This window comes from Dermacentor variabilis, chromosome 10, assembly GCF_050947875.1.
Source record: "Dermacentor variabilis isolate Ectoservices chromosome 10, ASM5094787v1, whole genome shotgun sequence".
NCBI lineage: Eukaryota > Metazoa > Arthropoda > Arachnida > Ixodida > Ixodidae > Dermacentor > Dermacentor variabilis.
This window is the reverse complement of record NC_134577.1, coordinates 57,855,011-57,875,293: the sequence shown is the minus strand read 5'-3', so window position 1 is coordinate 57,875,293 and position 20,283 is coordinate 57,855,011. Positions and strand designations below refer to the sequence as shown.

General features: G+C 43.6%; 1 protein-coding gene across 1 annotated transcript; it reads right to left on the bottom strand.

The window, feature by feature from the left end:
• Positions 1 to 12,411: 12,411 nt before the first annotated feature.
• On the bottom strand, positions 12,412 to 18,733 carry LOC142560574 (protein LZIC-like). Its single transcript, XM_075672778.1, has 2 exons — positions 18,184 to 18,733; positions 12,412 to 15,684 (listed from the first exon to the last, which is right to left on the bottom strand). Exons 1-2 carry the CDS (start codon positions 18,427 to 18,429, stop codon positions 15,355 to 15,357), a joined length of 576 nt encoding a protein of 191 aa, XP_075528893.1. The 5' UTR covers positions 18,430 to 18,733; the 3' UTR covers positions 12,412 to 15,354.
• Between the last annotated feature and the right edge of the window lie 1,550 nt (positions 18,734 to 20,283).

Sequence of the window (20,283 nt, the reverse complement as noted above, 5' to 3'; positions counted from 1 at the left end):
CTTTCGGGCAGAAATGACGACCTTTGCTTTCCTTGAGGATAGTGAATTTAAATGTTTCCACTGTAAGCTTTGCCATCGGGTTCCAGGCTCGTAGTAGCGGCACCATGATTCGTCCCCGGTCACAAATGCAGATAAAAAGTCCTAACCCTCATCGTGATACCGGATTAGATATAGATACATAGGTATAGCTTTTATTTCCAGAAATGCAGGTGTTCTGATGGCTACCAAAGGCTGTTGGAAAAACAACTTGACTGGGCCGATGGTCCGTTGCAAGGCATACATGGTGGTTGCATCAAAAATCGTAACATTGTTAGACACTCAGAATAAATTAAGTACATAAATGCACAATAACAAGGCCGAAAATAATATAGAGACTAAGAGAAAAAAACGTTTGATACATCAGAACAAAGGGAGTATGTGTGTAAGGGTTACTAAAAAGCTAACAAAATTTGCTCTGACAGACTAAAGAAAACATATCCAATACACCAGAAGGTAGAAATAGTATATGTGTATGGGTTACAAAATTAGTAGCACAGTTGGCTATGATAAACGAAATACAATCAGTGATCACATGTTTACAAGACTCATTCGCAGTTCCTTGGATGAAGTATATGTACCTTAATATTTATTTAAAATGTATGGTAGATCATGTTGTAATGACTGTAGGCTATATTTAGTATGAAACAAGAAACATACCACGTGTCACTATTTCTTGTGTTGGAAGAATTGAGTTTTGGTGTCAAAGATGCGCTAGACACTAGGAAATTTAGGAAGGCAGTGTTTGAGAAATAAAGTGAATTTAGAAGGCGAAAAGCGTAGAAATCTTCTATTTTTATAATTTTATGCTTTATGGACAATGAGTCAAGGCAGCACCGAACCTCTCCGTCTTCTGGTGGTGGTTCAAAATCTTGGGCATCCATTGCGAACACAAGAGCCGATAACCGAGACGTTCGTGAATTATGGTGTGGCATCGAACCGTGACTGACGTTCACACGCCCTGCCAATTCATCGATGCTTCTGTTCCTGCCTAATCAGCCCTTGCAATTGTGTTGGGGGTGATTGCACGGTGGCTTTGGCCCGGTCTTGGATCGTCTTTGCAACTTTCAAGTCCTTCTTTGAACCATTTGCTCCAACACTTCACATTGGCCAATGAAATGCAATGTTCAACGTACACGGCAGCCATACGGCGACTAATATCTTTTTGGGAAACATCTTCATGCATCAAAAACCTCACTACACCATGCAGTTCAACTTTTGGAGTGTCCATTATGTCACGCAACCATGTTCAACCCAGTGTATGAGAGTATTAAAGAACCTTAATCTTCACACCTGTGTGTCACTTTTGTAAATGAGAGATGCCTCTGTGCCACGCGCATGCCACATAGATAATGAACCGAGCCATTATTGTGCAGGGTCGGTTGGCTCACTTTCATTTGACTCGCCTTCGTACATTAGAAATACGAAGATACAATGGGATATACAGATGCGAAGATACAGCTTGATAAAGGACAAAGAAGTGTCACTGGAAACAAATTTCACTGCGCATATACACAAAACCTCGCAACAAGTTATTTCAATATACGTATAGGTCTCCAATTAATCTACCTATCTAAGAAGAAGTCGCTATATATGATGTGTCGAACAAGGCAAATAAACATGTTGGGCAACCACAGATTCACAGATCACAGCGCGCCCAACCCCCACTCCCCCTGATGTATTGTGCGCGACGGAAGGTGGTGCCCTTTTCTCCCTTGCGCGCACAAGACTGTGCCACCATCGTCAGCTCACCCATGCACCCCCCCCTCCCCTTGCGCTCTCACTCGCACATACAGCACGCGGTGCGTGGTCACAATATTATCGCCCTTGGACTTTATACAGAACATGAGGGCGATGGCAGGACTGCAGCTGGAGTGTGCATATAACTGCTATCACAACAATATAATAAGAGTATCCGTCAACTGAAGCGTCCTGTGGTCAATTACTTTCCGCAAAAGAAGAAGTAGCAAAATCGGAACTTTCACCATGCAACAATTGCTGTGCCACAACAATGTCTTTTCTTTTTCTCTTGTGGGGCGGGGGGGCACAGAAATTAAATAATGAAAAGGAAAGCATGTTGGCTGCAATCGAATGCCTACTTTGGGCACCTAGTGTGGCTACCGAAGGAATATCGAAAACGTGAGATGCTTGGTCCACAGACAATCATACGCATACTTCTTGGTATCCTACTCGGGCGAGACAAAAATTTTCCGGAGACGTTGCGCTCAAGCGAACGCGTTGCAATCTGTCAAGTCCCCGCAGTGATGGCGGCGAGCTACCGTGCATTGTTTATCTCGTCTGCTAGCCAGAAAGTGTCCAAAACTCTGCCAGGTGAAAATACACTCTGCCAGAGAAAAACGAACACGCATCGAAGTGCGCCGCACAGTGGTCCTTGCAACACGAGAAAAATGCATGCGCTCTGGCTCGTTCGGCAGCCGCGGGTAGATAGAAAAAAAAAAAAAAAAACGAATAGCCCCAATGTGTCCTCGCTAATAAAAGTCCAAGTAGAAAACTATATAAAAACGTGGTTACCTTTGCTGGCTTTAGTGTCTTGACATGGATGCTTTGGCACAAGTGGAAAAAAAATGTTGATATTCTTTTCTGTGACATGACTGCACAAATGAGCCACCACAATGCTTCGTCTCAAACTACCTCGGTGCATGCTTTGTCAACTTGTCTGATAGTGCGTTGATCTGGCGCGTCTCGTTGTGCGGTCCGATGTACAACTTTAGGAAAGTCAATGCACCTTCGGCGTCAAATGTTTATAACAACATTAAACCCACAAAGTTATGGAACTGAAAATCTAAAGCACGACTTTGGAAATGTCAATACACCTTTCGCATCAAAAGTTTATTAAGACTTTATACCCATAAAGTCTCAGAATTGAAATCCAAGCGCTCCCTAGATTCTGTGGCCTCGGCGAGATGCCGCAACGAGCCCGCCCACCACGCCTTTGGAACTTTGTGCTCAGATGGAGCTCCTTGGCTTTATGATATGCAACTCCCGGCGCATGGGCATTGCTGCGAAATGCAGCCCGACTTCACAATGTTCGCGCTAAAATGTTTTTTCGAGCGTGAAAAGGACGTTCTAGACAAAATCGAGCATGATTTCTGGCACCGGGGGTTGTTTTGGTCGGCGCGCATGACAGCACGAAAAAATTTCGAGGGTGGGGTCTGAAGTCCCATAAGCCCTCCCCCCCCTACCCCCGGCTATGCCCATGTGCGATACATAAAATTGTAGCCTGGTCACTGGTGTTTTGCATGGATGTATAGCAGTAGTAATTGCTCAGAGAATTTGCGAGATTATTTGTGTGAAATTTCAAAGACGCACCATAAGGAACACAAATAAATGTAATAATTTGCTGTTTAGCATAAATACTGAGAGTTAAAAAAAATATACAAAATGTGTACCTGGCTCCTAGTTCCCCACTTTTGCAAGTTAGATCACACAAAAAATTCATCATGAAGATTTGTTGGTGTCAATACTACCTATAGTAATGCTCGTACTGTGTGGGAAAGCAGCAGCTTCGAAAATGTCAAAATGGGTAAGTTCCTATTGTAGAGGGAATATTTGTGCTTGCTCTTTACAGCAGGCACCTGGTTTGTTTTTCACTGTATTTTTAGGTTCGCAAAGCAGTGGTTGTCAGGTGAGGGAGCATGAAGCCTCCTCATGCTTGATTATTGCGTTTGATCAACATTTCGCTGCAAACAAGGGGGTCTAGCATGCGTTCAAGTGGTGTTCGAGCCTCCACGTGCTTTGTTCAGTTCCTGTACAGTTGATGTTCAAAATGTAAGAGAATGACAGCTATTTAAGCTTCGGTTGAAGGTCGGTCTGGAATTTGTTGCGTACTTTTGTGTGAATAAACACCCTACGTGACAAGCAGGGTTGTGCGTAATACTTTGTACGTATGCTGTTGAAGCACTGTTGTATAAAAGCAACTCACTGTGGGGAAAATAAGGTTGCACTTGATATTTGTCAAACACATTTGTCAAAACAATGCGCATTCATGAGCATCTACCTTTGTTTGAGACATTGTACATCAGATCGGAAAATTGACAACCTGAAAGAAGCATCTGTCTCTTCACTGCTGCTGTCATTTAAAAATTGTGTTGCCGAATTGACTAAAGAGCAAATTTTGGAGTCTTTTTTTTTTTTTTTTTTTTGTGAAGAAGTACTACAAGCACCAGAGGCTAGTTTTGACAGTACCTTCAGTAGAAGCTTTATTTTTACAGATTCCCCAATCTGCCAAGGATTCTCAACTCTGTCAAATCAGTCATCATTTCAGGCAGTGCATAATATTGCTAGTAGAAGAATTCCAACGGAAATGTTTAACAAGGTGTAGAGAGAGAGAGAACATTTATTTCACCCATCGAGGTCGTTGCTCCTAAGGTCGAGTGGGTGGTGTCCTCATTCCAGGACTCTACTGGCCATACTCGATGAACTTAGCTCTTCTTGGCCCGCCAGGGTATCACCGGTCAGCTGTACCTCCTTCCGCTCAAACAATGTGCTAGGCGGCGGCTTTAAGTGTTGAGGTTTGCCCCCGCACTGCCATGAGATGTGGAAAAGTGTAGGGTGTGCGTCACTGCACCAAGGTGCAGATGCTGCAATATGTTGGTGGCCTTGCTGTACATTCCCAAACCTACACAGATACAGCAACGCATAGAAAAACTGTTGATCAAATTGATCAATTTCCTTAGGTGCAGTAATGAAAGCGTTAACATCACTCGGCAACTTGCACCTTGCAGGCTGTGTCGAAGTATTCCAACCGTGACAAAGCGTGCAAAGTCTACCATCAAAGACCTTTAGTAAGTCAGTTTTCATAAAGATGGATAACCCGGCATAGCTTGTGCAGTGATGGAATCTCGACATTGAATTATCATTGCCATTGTCATTACCATTGTCATGAATTGTCATTTGATAAAGAGAAAAAAAAAAGTTCAGGCATATAGTATAAAGCCGGCTGCAGAAGTTTTGGGAGCGTGGAATTAGAAATTAAAAACCAAGATTATGTTGCATCTTAGCCAGTGATTCCGTTTTCCGGGCCTGAATTGGGATGGTCACGTGAAGTGTGCAATAGCTCATTGGCTATGAAGTTGTGCTGCAAACGTTTCACATGTTTGATCATGACCACGGCGGCCGCATTCTTTTGAGGGCAGAATGCAAAAAAACACTTCTGCACCGTGCATTGAGTGCACGTTAGTGACTCATGGGTGGTTATTATTAATCCAAAGCCCCCCCAACTATGCAGTTTCTCACGAGATTGTGGTTTTGGCGGGTAAAACTGCAGAATTTTTTTTACAGCTTACAACAATCTCTTCAATATTGCAGAGTCATTCATTAGTGAAATTTGAATGTAAAAGGACGAACTAGGGCCGATTTGTTTTTGTGCGTGTGCCAGTGTGTGCAATACTGGCCTGATTAAGGAGAAAGTTGTTCATACAATTTGGAAGAAAACGAGAAAAAGAAAAACGTAATAACCGGGAAAACATACTGTCGAAAGTAAAAAAATTCTATGGACTCAACAGCAGTTGACATCTACGTAATGCGAAGCATTGCACAAGTTATTGCACGAGATACCGACGTGCATTGAACTGGTGGGGCTCAAGCGGCCTGTGAGATGCTTTGTCGTTTTCCTATTGCACGGCGTTTCAAGATGGCAATGGGAAACCGAAATGAAACAGACGTGGTGGGCAATGCTGGAATATGATGCCACCCGAGCGAAATGTGGTGCTCGTTTCACGGCACCTGGAGCACCGCATTTGAGTCATCTCCCGTCAAAAACGTACAGCGCGTTTCTGACAGCACTACGCCACATACGCCTTGGAACTGACAGTGGAAAATGCTCACTGCAGCAGGGTTGGCGGCGATGTCTGTGAATGTGACGTGCTGTGACCAGCAAGGGAAAATTCGCTGGTGCCAGGGGAGGAAACTAATTGTGTGCCATCATTTTCACGTGACACGGGTGGCGGAGTACTGTGGGGAAGCTGCTGTGGTGGGCGCTCACTGCCCTCAAGCGCGCTTGCCTGGCGGCTTTTCTTGTGCACAGGGTATCACAGGGTATCTAGCGACTGGAAAACGTATCATATCGCTGTTTGCTGATGTACTGAACATTGGTGCTGAAAGATTGTGTTTTCTGGGGACATAGTAACCAGTAAAAAAGAAGTGTAACCGTATTGTCATTTTTTATGGTTGCACTTTGCCGATATACTGAACGTTGGTGCTGAAAGACTGTTTTTTGGGAACATAGTGGCTGGTAAGAAAGAAGCGTAACTTTATTGTGCCATTATTTCCGTTCTCGATTGCGAACATTTCTGTCCGGAGATCGTATGATGCGGGGCTGTATGAATGAGGTGTTGTGCTGTATTTCACACTTAGTTTTGAGGCTAAAGTGTAACTAGTAACCGATTACCCCACAGTAATACATTGAAGTTATGGCTGATTAACCTAAGAAGTGCTGCACTTTTTGTCTTCCCTATTTGCCTTTTATTATGCCATGAATGTAGATGTTTATGTTGAAACTATAGTGTAAGCAGCTGCATCCTGATATAAAACACTGCCTTCTGTTTGCAGGGGGTCGTGGTTGTAAGGCATATCGTTTTCTTAAAGGGACACTTAAGGAAAATGTTAAGTTGAGCTAGACAATAGATTAGGCCCTTGTAGTAATAAATAATTCGTAGTTAGAACATAGCTATTGTAAGCAAGAAAATGACGAAAAAAGGAATATTGGAGTGGCACCGCCTATTTTTGGATTATGGTACCTCTAGTGTGACATCAGACCTGACTGATTCACAGAGAGTGGCAGAGAGGGAGGCCGCATGGGATTTACGTCAACTCGCGTGTTCTGCTGTGGGCGATTCAAATCGAGCAGCAGCAGGACCTTTGGTGCCAATTTCCTACGCAACGAAATCGTACATTGGCACCCAGGAAACGATAATACGCTTCTGTGTGAATAGTGTATCAATCTTAGTTTATTCATAAATATTTTTCTTGAGTGTCCCTTTAAAGGAGTTTTTCTGCTTCTTAACTGCTGGAAGCTATTAAGTTGTTCCTCGGTCCTCTGCGCAGAAGCCATGGAGAGGGATGATAGGCTACAGTGGCCATCTAGATTGTTCTGCAACTGACGCTTGGCCATTGGTATTGTTTAGTCTTCTGCCCCTGTCACTTGGTGGCCACAGTGTACTGCTGCTGAGCATAAGGTTGTGGGTTCAACTGCCTGCTGCGGCAGCCACATTTTGATAGGCGGAGTAATGCGGGTGGTCGAATTAAACCGCAGCCCTCTGCTGCGATAGTGTTGTGATCTCGGCTTGAACTACCAATGGTCGGTTTACCTGTAGTTTTGCATCACTAGCTCATGTGTTGCTTTGGGACATCAAACGCAGTGATGCAGAACTATCGATGCTATTAATAGCTGAGTCATTATCAAACTATAGTAAAAGAACTATTGATAGTACCATCAATAGTACGCTAATGATAGCAATAGTGTAAAATCGTGTGATGTACCACACACAAACACTGCAACAAGATGTTTGTGAGGTTTCCTATTCCAAAGTGCAGAAACTGTGTTTGTTACAATGGTCAGTTATTGCAAAATCTGTTAATATCACTAACCAAGAATTTCAAAACCATCGATAGCACTATCAACATTGAACTATCGGAAAGCTACCGAATATATTATTTATAATTTTTGTCACACTATGGGTAGTTTCATAGCGAAACATTTTAGTGTTATCGATGTTCTTTTTTTTGCACAATAAATGGTTTAAAAACACTATCGATAGTCAGTTTACCAATAGTTTTGCAGCACTAATGCCATCCCATAATTTTATTTTATTTTTGGAAGTTTGGTGGAACATACCTTGGAAGTTAGCTGCTTACACACATAGACACATTGCGGAGTGTTGATGTGACAAAGATGCGGTAGTGCTGCAGTAACATTCCACACTGGAGAAAAATGTGTGTGAATCAAAATCTGCTGGCATGAATTTTCTTGAAAGGCAAGATTGATAGAAGTTGTCAATTTTAAAAAAATTACTAGGAGAGATCACTGTTCAAAGTGATGAAGGGCGAAAAAGTAAGTGTGGTCATCTTGTCTTTTTTTAGCTGCACTACGCCTGCTTGATTACAAACGTGCAGATTGTCTATATGGAGACTATTGCCTCTGTCCCTTCTTTTCCCGTCTTTTGTGTGTGACTTCTTTTCCATCTGAGCACATGCATTGGCGGTTCGTGCCCACAAAATATTGCTTGCTTTACATCAGTATCTATTACAAGGCCTTTCAACTCTCACTATGTTTGTATTCCCATGTTTAGGGCATGCCAAAAATATGGGGCAAGAAATGGGACTTCCGTTATGAAGCCGTACCAAATGCTCAGATTGAGACCCTTTTAGAGATGCTTACAAAAGGGTCTGAACTTGAGCTTTAGGTATGGCTTTGCGACGTCCCATTTCTCGCAGTGTTTTTTGATGACTAGTTACCGAGGCTATCTGAGATTAGTTGCCCCAAGACTAGTTACCTCATACAACCTTTAGAGTCGGCTTCGAATACCTGTGTGGAGGTTGTCTAAATAGTTCAATACTCGTAGCATGCATGCTGCACAAATAGTAGTGATAAAGAATTATTGTGCACAAGTGACTCTTTCAAGCTATTATTGCTTTACTGCAAAGCTGGGCTCCGTGTTTGCTTTTGTAAGCAATATTATTGTAGCAGGCCTGCCCAACATGCAATTAAAAAAAACGCTATGTTGGAAGCCACAGAATACTGAAATTCGGTGACAAATGCTAAAGATTATTTGATTATTGTTAATGTTGAGTGTTTATTATTGAAGATTCGCAGACTTCGTTCTGTAGGAGTGCTGTGAATGGCCACTGTGCTTGGTATAGTAGTTGCGTCAACAATGATCTGGTGCCATGGACAAGCAGAAATGCTTATGAAGCTTATTAATGAAATATTCGCGTAATGGCTGCTGCAGATTTGCTTCCCGTTATACCTCTAGTCTATCAGTTCATGCTGCTGCGCGGCTAGGTACATATAGTCATCTGGTTAAAAACAATTGCACCATAAGAGTGTCACTCGGGGACTGTATATTGCTTTTTTTTTAAATGGTTTTTTGCCCTAAACTATAAGCAAATGAGAAAAAGTAAAATATCTGCGTCAGGATGGCAGTTGTAAACGTGCACTATAAGATAGCATATTGCAATAATATCTCAAAAGTTGGCCGGTATGTTGTGAAATTGATCCCACGGAGGCACCAGTGGGTGAGTTGAAAGTAATGGGACCCCTTCTGCAAAGCCAGCGATGGGACCCCATCACGCCTTTGCAATTTCAGACATTTCAAGACTATTTTATAGTGATTCAGACTATTTTCAGGCATGCTTCTTGTCTAAAAGGTCAGGGTCTGTTTTCTCAAAAAAAGCTTTTCCAAGAACAATGGTCAGCCACAGTTAGTGGCAAACTTATTAGTGAAACCTGCTGGCCAGTCGTGAACAACACCTGGCAACAAAAAGCTTCGTGAACTCGGCCTGGTTTACGTGCATGTGGGGCTTTGGTGGCTGCTCTTGAAGTTTATTAGTATTGGAGTGCTGTTAATTTGTCATTACGTTGTGTCTCATCTATATCCACAGCATACCTCACTACAGCCATTGCCGCTTGCCGCAGCGGCTTAGCGGCTGTGATATTGCACTGCTAAGCATGAGGTTGTGGGATTGAATCCTGGCCGTAGCGACCGCATTTCAATGGGGGCGAAATGCAAAAATGCCCGTGTCCTGTGCATTGGGGGCACGTTACCCCTGGTGGTCAAAATGAATCCCGAGTCTCCCACCACGGCATGCCGCATAATGAAATCGTGGTTTTGGCGCGTAAAAGCACAGAATTAAAATACAGCCATTGTCATAATTTTAATGCTTATGGTATGTATTTTACACACTTATACAGCAACTGATTTTAAGCCTCTATACAGCCACGTTAGATCCATCCTATGTAGTTCATCGTTTCATCAACTGCTCAATACCTTTTCTTGATGCTCATACCTTGCCCCTGCACCACAAAAAATTCCACATAGTATCATTATTTGCAGGGCCTTTCACGTCTGGGTTTCTTAGCTAGTGATGATGGAACGCTCGATAATTGCTTACTAGATGGAGCAGCTGGAAGTACTGTTTTTGTTGACCATTACATAACCTTTCATGCAGTAATAAACTAGTTCATCCAAAAGAAAAGCCTCTGAACACAATTACCAGGATTAGAAATAAGCCTGTGATAACACAAGTTTGTGTGGCTCTGTTTTGAATTTCTGACTAATGCAAACGAATATAGATTGGCTACCTTATTCAGTCTCTAATGGTAACGGAGGAGAACCTGGAGGTTTAGGGCCTTCTACGAGTAGCGAAAACATGAGAATCAAAGTGTTAATGATGATAAAGTGACGGCAACGCAGTGAAAGTCTATAACTTCTCAGGTTATTAAAAATAAATATATGCAGTATATGTAGAACAAGAGTATATAAAACGCGTGAGGACAGCACTGCATTAAAGTTGAGTACCTCTCGCCTCTTATTGTCGGTCCTCGCATAAGTAGAAAAAAAAAAAAAAACGATGGCTATACTTAAGAAGTGTGAGCCAAGGAATTGGTACCGAAGCTGTGCAGGCAGCTTTTATATTGTGAATTATCGTGCAATGGGGGGTGCACAAGCTTGCATGGCATTAGTAGGGATTTTTCTTTCTTTTTTTCGTGCATCTTGCTCTGTGGCATAGATAAATAAATGCTTAGAAGCCCTCCGCATGCAGAAATTGCAGTAGTGGCTCAGTGGGCTTATTATTAACCAGTGCCTATAATTGTTTGTCTTATTGTGTAGCTCAACAGTGCTTGGAATCCTCACTCGAGCGACCCTCGTTCCTGGGCTTATGGGCCTACGAATGTCTTATAAAACAACTTTAAGCACGTGTTTAGCTATCATTGCCGTATGCTCTGTGTACCCTGCTGGCATCAACACTTTACAGAGTTGACTAAAGTGCCAATGATAGTTGTCATGCTATGAGGAGCCCATACACGTCCCGGATGTCCAGACGTTCATGATCATCTTGATGTGATCATTATCATATAAGAAGCCCTAACACGTCTACAGTGTTCGTGATTATCACAAGACATGATCATCTCGTATCGTGATCATGTATGAGAAGCCCTGGTACACATCCTGGATTCTCATGATCATCATACGAGATGATCAGAAACCAATGATGACTGTCATGCTATGAGGAGGCCGTGCACATTTCCCCAACATTCATGATCACCAGGGTGCGAGATTATGATCGTACGATATATGATCATACCCTGGCACATCTCCTTAGTGTTCATGATCGTCTCGTACCACCATGATCGTAGTCATATATGAAAGAGAGAGGCACCAGGGAAGTGTGTGGAACCATGATCCAGGAAGCCAGGCTGTTTCATATACAGTGACTCCTGCTTCTACGTTGCATTCAGCTGTTTCACTTCAAAGGAAAGCCCCTGAAGGCACTATAATTAGTACCATGATTAGAAATAAGCTTGTGCTAATACGAGTTTGTGATGCTGTTTTTCGAGTTCCTGAGTGATGCAAGGAAGTAAATTCGCTTCTTTCATTTTCATGCATGACATAAGCAGGGAGAAAAAAGTTGCCAGTGTTTTAAAAGTTATGACATTAGACAGTCAAGCTCTCTTCCTGTGTGGAGAGGGCAGGCTCATTTATTGTTTATGAACAGATTCTCCGTTGCACATAGTAAAAGGCAGTTGCTCACACAATTGAGTAACATGTGCAGAGTGGGACAAAAATCTTTTATCTTTTGTCTCATTCTTGCGTTGTTTGCAGCACGAGTAACATAGTGGTTACACTTACCTCTGAACTGTCTCGGTTGACAGCACCAGCCGTGCAAGCTGTACACAAGGTGTTTTGCAAGCGACGAAGTGCTTATTAAGCACAGTGTGGCAGAGATTTTAGATCATTCTTTTGGAAATGCATCATTCACGGCATCGTGCACCAGGATATGTGGGATAATGATGAGTAGTGGGTAAATTAAGATTTGCTATCTAATTTTTGAGGGCACACTGCAATTGCAGAATTGAAGTTATCCAATGTATGGTTTGGTGGAAATCCTGCGCACAACACCACTCATAAAATTCATACGTTAAGTGCATCAAGCACGGCACATGCACATTCTGGTCAACATTTTTCTTATGCTGTATGTTTTTTTTGTGTGTGTCTTTACTGATGAAGGAACCTACTCATAGAAACAGGTGCCAGGGATGGGGTTCTTTCAAACTGGCATGCTTAGTGTGCTGACTGTGTTTTTGCTATTATAGCATGTCTTCTAAACTTAAATTTCAGTTAATAAACTAAATAATTGTCACACAAATCCAGACATTTATTACCACAAATGAAGCATAAAAAAAATGGCCTTGTCATTCTATGCTCTGCTTTGTTTAATACTGTCGCAATGAAGTCTCATTTGAAGCTTAGTACTGTCCCGAGTCTCGGCCAGATATGCTCTAGGAACCTTGTAACAAGACCTTGAGCTAAGGGTGGTGGTGGCGTCTCCCTTTGTCCGATTCTTCATAAATCGGGTACACATTTCTTTGAGGGCCAACTGGAACAATATTTTGGAGTGCGTAAAAAGCCTAGTTACAGATAGCATAGATGTAGAGCACTATCTGTGCATTATGTTTGAGGTATGAGCAGATACATCATGAGAAGCTCACAAAAGTAGACGTTTTTCATAGTGAAACCTGAGTCCTTTAATCCTTGTTTTCATAACAAGCATTAATAGACTCGGGCGAAAGTAAATACATGCCACTACCGCTTCCTGAACTGTCAAGCTCATTCCAGCTGTAAAGACAGATTTCTGGGTCTGTGAAGATTATTTCTGCCTGGAAAGGGGATAAACTAGAGGCAACTGTTTGGAACTACTCAAGCACCATTAGAACGGGACATTTAAGATTTATTACACATAAATATCAATGCCTGATAAAGGATATCAGGCCTTTACAAGGCTTGATGTCTTGTACAAAAGAGAATGACCAGCACACATAATCACATAATGCGATGCTGCCTTTCAAATAATGTATAACAATGTATAACGAGTGTTGCACATTGGCATTGACATTCTGGCCTTCAGTACCTTCCTATACAAAAACTAAACCACATATAATAATCTTTCCAGTTCACAGTGACCTGCCATGCATAGTACTGTAAAATTTTAAAGAAAAGTGATGTGGACGTTCCTGTGGAATGGAGTGGACTATCCACCTCTCTAGCTCAATCGACTGCACCTTCTGAACATGACCAAATGTGGCTGAATCGATGGCTTAACTTGTTTGCAACTGAATCTAACATTTAATTTCATGTGTACATATCCACACAAGTTCAGTGAGTAAGGACGGCCGTGACACCAGCCTTTGTTAATGGTTGATGGTGGAAAGCTTTCGAAAGCAAGCTTTCTTTGACTCTCCCTTCGACTTTTCCACTGCTGCTGCTGCTGTGGGTGTCTTGCATGCCGCATGGGGGAGGGTTCAGAGAGTGCATATACAAGGAAGGAGCGTGGCAGAGAGGAAAGGCGCTGTGAGAAGCTCGTTTTGACCTTTCCATCGTGTCGCACGTACACAATGCCCTCTGCAGCAACCTGGGCGTCACCATATTAACCTCTTGACAGCTGTAATTATCTGTGACCCCTGCAAATGCATTGTAGAAATGTATTGCAGAGGTAGATAGGAGGGTGGAGAGGAGGCAGGGAATGGGTAAAGCCGATGCAGTTGTGAAATGAGTGAATGACAGCCTTGCCACCCTCGCTCACAGTTCCCATATATGGGGGGAGAGCAGGAGAGAGAAAGGGTGAGAAAACGCTACTACAAGACACGGCAGTGGTTGCGGACGAGCTGAATACGTATAGGTTCAAGGTACGGCATCGTATGTTTCTGCTATATGTGAAATAAAATGCATGCAAACTTGTCACGCTGACAACTGATGCATGGTGTGCAGATGCAAAACTGCATTAAAGCACCGTAGCGTCTAGGCAGCACTACGGAAGCGGTCGCACGCCAAATCAACACTTGTGCACATGCTGTGGTGGCTTTGTAACTGTGGCGTAGCCCGAGGCCACGAGTTCGATCTCGACCACAGCAGCCACATTTTGATGGGGGCGAAATACAAATGTACTTAGATTTAGGTGTTCGTTGAAGGACTCCAGAGGTCAAAATTAATCTGTAGTCCACCACTACAGCGTACCTCATAATCAGATTGTGGCTCTGGTACTTAGTCCCATCAGTCAAAGAAAGTTAACACTTCTGCCATGATGCGATGTGCCATGCGAGGCAATGATAATGCTCAACCCTCTCTGGGATTATGAACAATGGCGCACAACAATGCCTCAAGCAAATGTCTCCCTATGTGTTCTGTGTACTATGCAGACAGACGGCAGTGGTGCACACAAATCAATGCTTAACATCAACTCAGCACTCTCATATTGGACTAAACGTTAAATAAATTAAACATTTGCCACCAGTATCACTGCTAATTATCATCAATCAAAGCAAACAGCACAGAAAGCTTCGCTTACATAGATTCCGTTAGTGCATTGGATCCACATAATTTTTATACAAATGTCACTAGAGGGAAATCTGACACTAATGCATATGGAAGCTGGAAGTATTGTGGATCAGCCAGCAGATGAATGATGGCTGGGACGTGGATCGTGACTCCAAACTTTGTGACATTGCAAATGGATCATGGTCGGCAAAGTATTGTGTTACAAATGTAACAATTCACAACAACTATGCACATGCTGAGAGCCTGATTGCCTTCGTGTGTTCAGAAAGATATGATCGCTTGGAAAGTTAGGCCAGTAGAGGCACATAATAATAAGCTGCAGGAACGAAGATTAGACAAATACATGTAACTAGCAATCATTCTCATTGTAGCTGAATGATTCGGGCAGCCGATTTCCGCCTAGCAATTTTCATAGCGAACTGTAAGGTCAATGGCAAAATAATTGCATCATTGCACCTATAGTGTTGCAAGGAAAGCAGCCAAAGGTGTGTGAAAGAAGCGGACATGCGCAACAGCAACCATGAAAAGGGTAGTGTTCGCAAGTGTACTTAATTCCTTTATCTGTACGATATGCAACACCTTGTGTCATTGACATGGGACAGCTGCAACAATTAGGTTCGGTGCTTGATTCACCAAAAGGTGCACCATCATTACCAACACCTCAAAAGTTGCAAACAATGCAACAGACAGGAACACACAATGGAAGCCAGCATTCCAGAAGGGCGGACTGTGACTAGAACCAGAGTCATCGCTGCGCAGCAGCCTTGATTTGGGAGCCCGCTACGTCAAGCAGTCTGCTCGCATCCGCCGAGTCTTCGCCGACCTGGTCAAAGTCGAGCAGCGCCTTGCTAGCATGCTTCTCAAGGTAGTGCTCCTCTTCGGGAAGCAGGCTGGCCTTGAGCTTCTTGAGAGCGGCGAGGATCTCGAGCTTCTGCGGTGCCAGCTCGTCCTCGGTGAGCCGGCCAATCTTGGCGTCCCTCTGCAGCTGTGACAGGCGCTCGCGTAGCTGGTCTGGCTGCTTCTTGGCGAACATCCTGATCACCTCGGGTGTCCGGAATGCGTCGCTAATGGCCGCCTAAAGGGGCAATTTGAAATGTTTGGTTAGCAGTAAACGTGCCATTGAATGAAAGAAGCTGAAGTGAAGAACAGCGCATCAGCATCTGAGCAATGAGTGTTACGTAACCAGTGTACGGTGGTCATAAATGAAAATGCGAACAGGAACGAATGTCTGTTATGCATAATTACAGAAGAGTGTGACATGTAATTGTTCTGCAGCTGCTTTCTAAACATATAGTAGTCTCAAGAGTACGTTTTGAGTCTGAATTCAGCTGCTGTCACAAACGTAAATGAAAATGAAAGTCTGGAGCAATTTCGAAATTGTTCGCATTTGAACTTAAGAGCACTGTACAGTGCTTAGCGATTGAAACACAATACTTGGAGCTTTTTCCACCACCGAGCCAGTGCTGTCACATGAAAGTGAGAGCCTTCATGATGTATTGCGACAGCATTGGGCCCCTCGGTGATCAAGCGCACACTGGCGGTGTAAAAAGTGTCTGCCACTATGTGATCCGAGTATCGCATTTCAATTGCTGAGCACTATACATACTAGCACTGACTGACAAACTTGCATGTCGAACAACAGTGTAACAGACTTTCCTGTCAGTGAAAGGAGATAGGTATATTAAGTCACAGCTTAGGCGGATTTGCTACAATGTTAGAACGGTTTCGCAAAAGGCATGTTCACAAATTTTTATTATATTTCATAGGGGCAGATAATACACCAATTTCCTCTGCTTCAGATGCATTATTAAATGCAGTTTGCAGAATTTTTATATCGTTCTTTATTGCAGAGTTAGAGTTGCTAATGTGATCATTTGCATACTGTAGTTTCTAACACAGCTTATAAAAAAGCTGCTGCCTAAATAAAAAATTCTGCTTCCTACAGATACTAGACCTTACCTCTTTTTGTTTTTTAAGTGTAACAAACCTTATTAAATTCAGTTCATTGTTTGCGGAGAAAAATTATTTCTCCTTTCAAATGTATTAAGATAGGAGCCCCCGAACTAGAATTTCTTCTTATTGCATTTTTCACCCCACTTCTTTCTGTAATGCCTTCGGGCTTTGAAAGTGTGAAAAAAAAATTAAAAAAAATTTTAAGCAATAATTATGGTTCCTTTGTAGAGCGGTCAGCATGAGTACAGCGTTCGTAAAGATCAGAGTTGTTTTATGCGCCATAACGAAAAGTACAGCGGTTCATGTCATGCTCATTTTTAGCATTAGACTGTCAATGTTAAAGTGTGTTCAAAAGGTCAAAGAATGTTAGAAATAGAGTATGTGAACGTATGTAACTGCTAGTGCAAATTACTCTTGAGTAATTGCTACCAAACAACACCTGATATCATGGCTCAGCCAAACATAATATAGCTTGAAACAATGAGCTTTCCTTTTCCAATTAGCCCAGCCTTTACATTAGCAGAGCAAAGTCATTAAGCTGTGAGCAGACTCTAGCTCGGCTCTCTTTCGAGGTAGGGGGCAGGTGTACTGTGTATTTGTGGATAGAGCTTGTTTTTAATTCCCAGGCTGTTACCAACTATAGCAACTCTAGCACATAGACTGGGTGATATTTGACCTGTCGCTGTGACTAACAGATAAGGCGTCCGAACCATTTTTTTTTTTATCACACCCAACGTGCTGGTGACCTTTGATAGGAAGTCTGGACAACTTGTCATATGTGCTTTACTTTAATTGCGGTGCAAATACTCCCACAACTTGCATCGTGTCAATTGCTAAATGAGCATTTGCTGTTTCTTCCTTAATAGCTGCAATGTGGTGCAACCATTACGTGGTTGTATGCAGTCGGTGAGCTTCAAACACTCCATTACTAAGCGTACTCCGAAAAGCGAAGTACGGCCACAGTCACACTTGTCCGAATGGGCTGAACGCTGTGCTTCACAACGCAGCTGTGACATTGACTGTAGGCTACGAACTCTCTTTCGCCGAGCAAGCTATGCAGAGCCGAGCGCGCACCAAAGCTACGTTTTCCATTCCACTCGTGACACAGACAACGTTTTGGCTACAAAACACCCCTTTACTAAGCTTGTTGTGAAGAGCGGAGCAGGCCTTACAGCCGCACTTGTCTGAATTAGCTTGTGAACTGGGTGCTTTGCTTGGCAATCTATATCTTGACCGTGGGCTCGCGGAGCACCACATTACTCGGCGCCGCAGCACGAACCATCTATCGCGCCTCGCGTTGCATAAAAGTTATTTCGCCTCCGAATGTCGCGAACTAAAGAGTTCCGAGTGGCCGATCGGCGACCAAATTGAGAAACTCGGAATGAGCGCCTGTGTCGTCTGTTCACACGTCCGTCTCTTTTTCGCAGCTTTCAGTACGGATCCTAACAAATTAGCCTGAGCGCGCTTTGCTACCACTGTGCTACCCTTGCGTTACCTTTAAAAAATGTGAGCGCAGGGAGAAGTCGTGCAGTAAAGTGAACTGACTATAAAAGCTGGTGTGATCGGCGCTGTGGCGACTCTCAACCGACGACCCTGCGTGTACGCGTCTCGTTCGGCTCACCTGTATGGCGAGTTGCATGCCGCTCAGCTGGTCCACGAGAGTCATGTCTCCGGACACGATCTTGGCCAGAGACAGCTGGAACTCGCGCAGCTGTTCTAGCGTCTCGCGCTTGGTCTCCTCGTACTCGTCCTCGTCGAGCTCGGCGCGGCACTCTTCGAGGTCGCTCAGCTGTGCCATAAGCCGATCGAGCTGCTCTTCGAGCCGCTCCTTCAGCTTGCTCGTTTCGGTTTGGCCGCGCGACGCCATCGCGTGCGTTGTTCGTTTTCGTTGAGGAAAGAGAACCGGCAGCGTAACAGTAGTAAGCAGACAAACGATGAGCGGCGCTGCCGTGAAGTAATCGAGTCGACTCAGGGGCGTTAACCCTAGAAAAGCCGCTTGTGTGTGTCGACGGAGAGAAAAACCAGGAAGCGGAAGAGAAAAGAGTGAGGGTATGGTAGCCGTCTAGTAACGCGCTTAATTTACCAACGCCAATAACGGGACCAAGGCCAATGCTATGAGAAGTTGCGAGCTGTCTGCGATGAAAATAAGCTTCGGCTGGATTGGACTACGCCTCAGATTGGATTGTGCTTCCTTAATTTTGGCGTTAACTAAAAGGGAAGTAGTTGAGTGTGCACTAAACGTTAGTTATATTATAAAGCTGTTACTACGTAGCGAAAATTTGGCAGCAGGATTAATAGATGTAGACGAGCTTACGCGACTTGCATCGTCATATGGTTGCCTGGAGTTTTTTTCTTTCGGCGGTAAGTTTAAAATGCGTGTGCGGCAGCAGTCATGGCACTGTTTGCATACTCACAATTCTAGGTATAATGTATGTGGAACTGTCAACTCCAGCGTTTTTACTAGCTCCTTTGTAATTTATCGACGTTAACAATGCTCAAAAGTTTAGAGACAAGGGATTCGCTCACTGTACAGTCACGGCGAAGTGCCATCGCGAGATCTGGCCACTGGTTACAACTACAACTTAGCTTTAGCGATGGGGAGGAAAACTTACATATGCATTAACTTGAGGTACAAACTCTTGTTATGTTTTCCCGATATCGAACGACAGCTAAATCTGATACCATAACACTGCACCGTCAAGTTGATCTGCGCATTTAGCACTGTTTATGTTCACCCTGTGCGCAAGTTGTGAAGTCTATAACCCTGTGGGTAAGCTAAAGAAAAGTAGGGGAAGGGTAAAGTCGGTAAAGTGCGCCCGGGTTGTTTTGACGGCTGCTGACAAAATACCCGTCGAAAATGGTGTATTTTGTAGCCCTCCAGTTGTGCTTGCGACACACCGTTTGGATCTTTCTTGCCATTGTGCTGTTTTATCTAAGCCTGACACGGACTCAAGATCAACGAAATAGAAAGTGCGTGAAGGAAGAGCATCCACGACAAACACATGAAAGTGGGCGCCCAAGCGATAATCACTAGACGACAAATTCGGTTCTCATCAAGGAAGAGGAGGCCTCGATGAAGCGGTAGGTGAAGTTTAAAACCATTTTCTGCGTAGATAAAGTTCGAAACGACCCCAAGGAGGATGCATTTCTGAGCTTGGCATGCCAGAACCCGTACACCTTAACTGTTGACATCGGCTGCAGCTGCTGTAACCGGTTCGTGCGCAAAGTATTAATCATTGAAGACTGCGGGGAAAAAAAAAGAAGGCGCTCTGGCTGAGTAAATGTTGACCGCAGAACTGTTTAATATCGGGAAGGAAAATGCAATTGTCATGTTCTTCTATTCGTTCTCGATCACATCTTACTAGCGACAGTTGCTGGCGCGTATCATGTGGCCACCGGAAACGCCAAGCCCGTCCAGGATAGCGCTACAGAGACAAGCGGATTTCGTTTCCTGATCGGTCGTCTGGAAGCGCTGAAACAATGGCGCTGTCATGCGCTTGTTCTTGTATTTCGAGGCCTTTCTTTAAAGGCATGTAAAAAAAGCTACATCAATGGCACTTAGTTGCAAACACTTCAGTCGGCCATTATGCAAAATAGAAGTGAGTCGTGCAGACAGGACACAAGAGTAGAGAAGTGGACAACACGAACGCCGACTATCAACTGAAGGGATCACTGAGGCGAAGAAAAGAAGACACAAAACTCATCTGCGCATGCTCAGGAA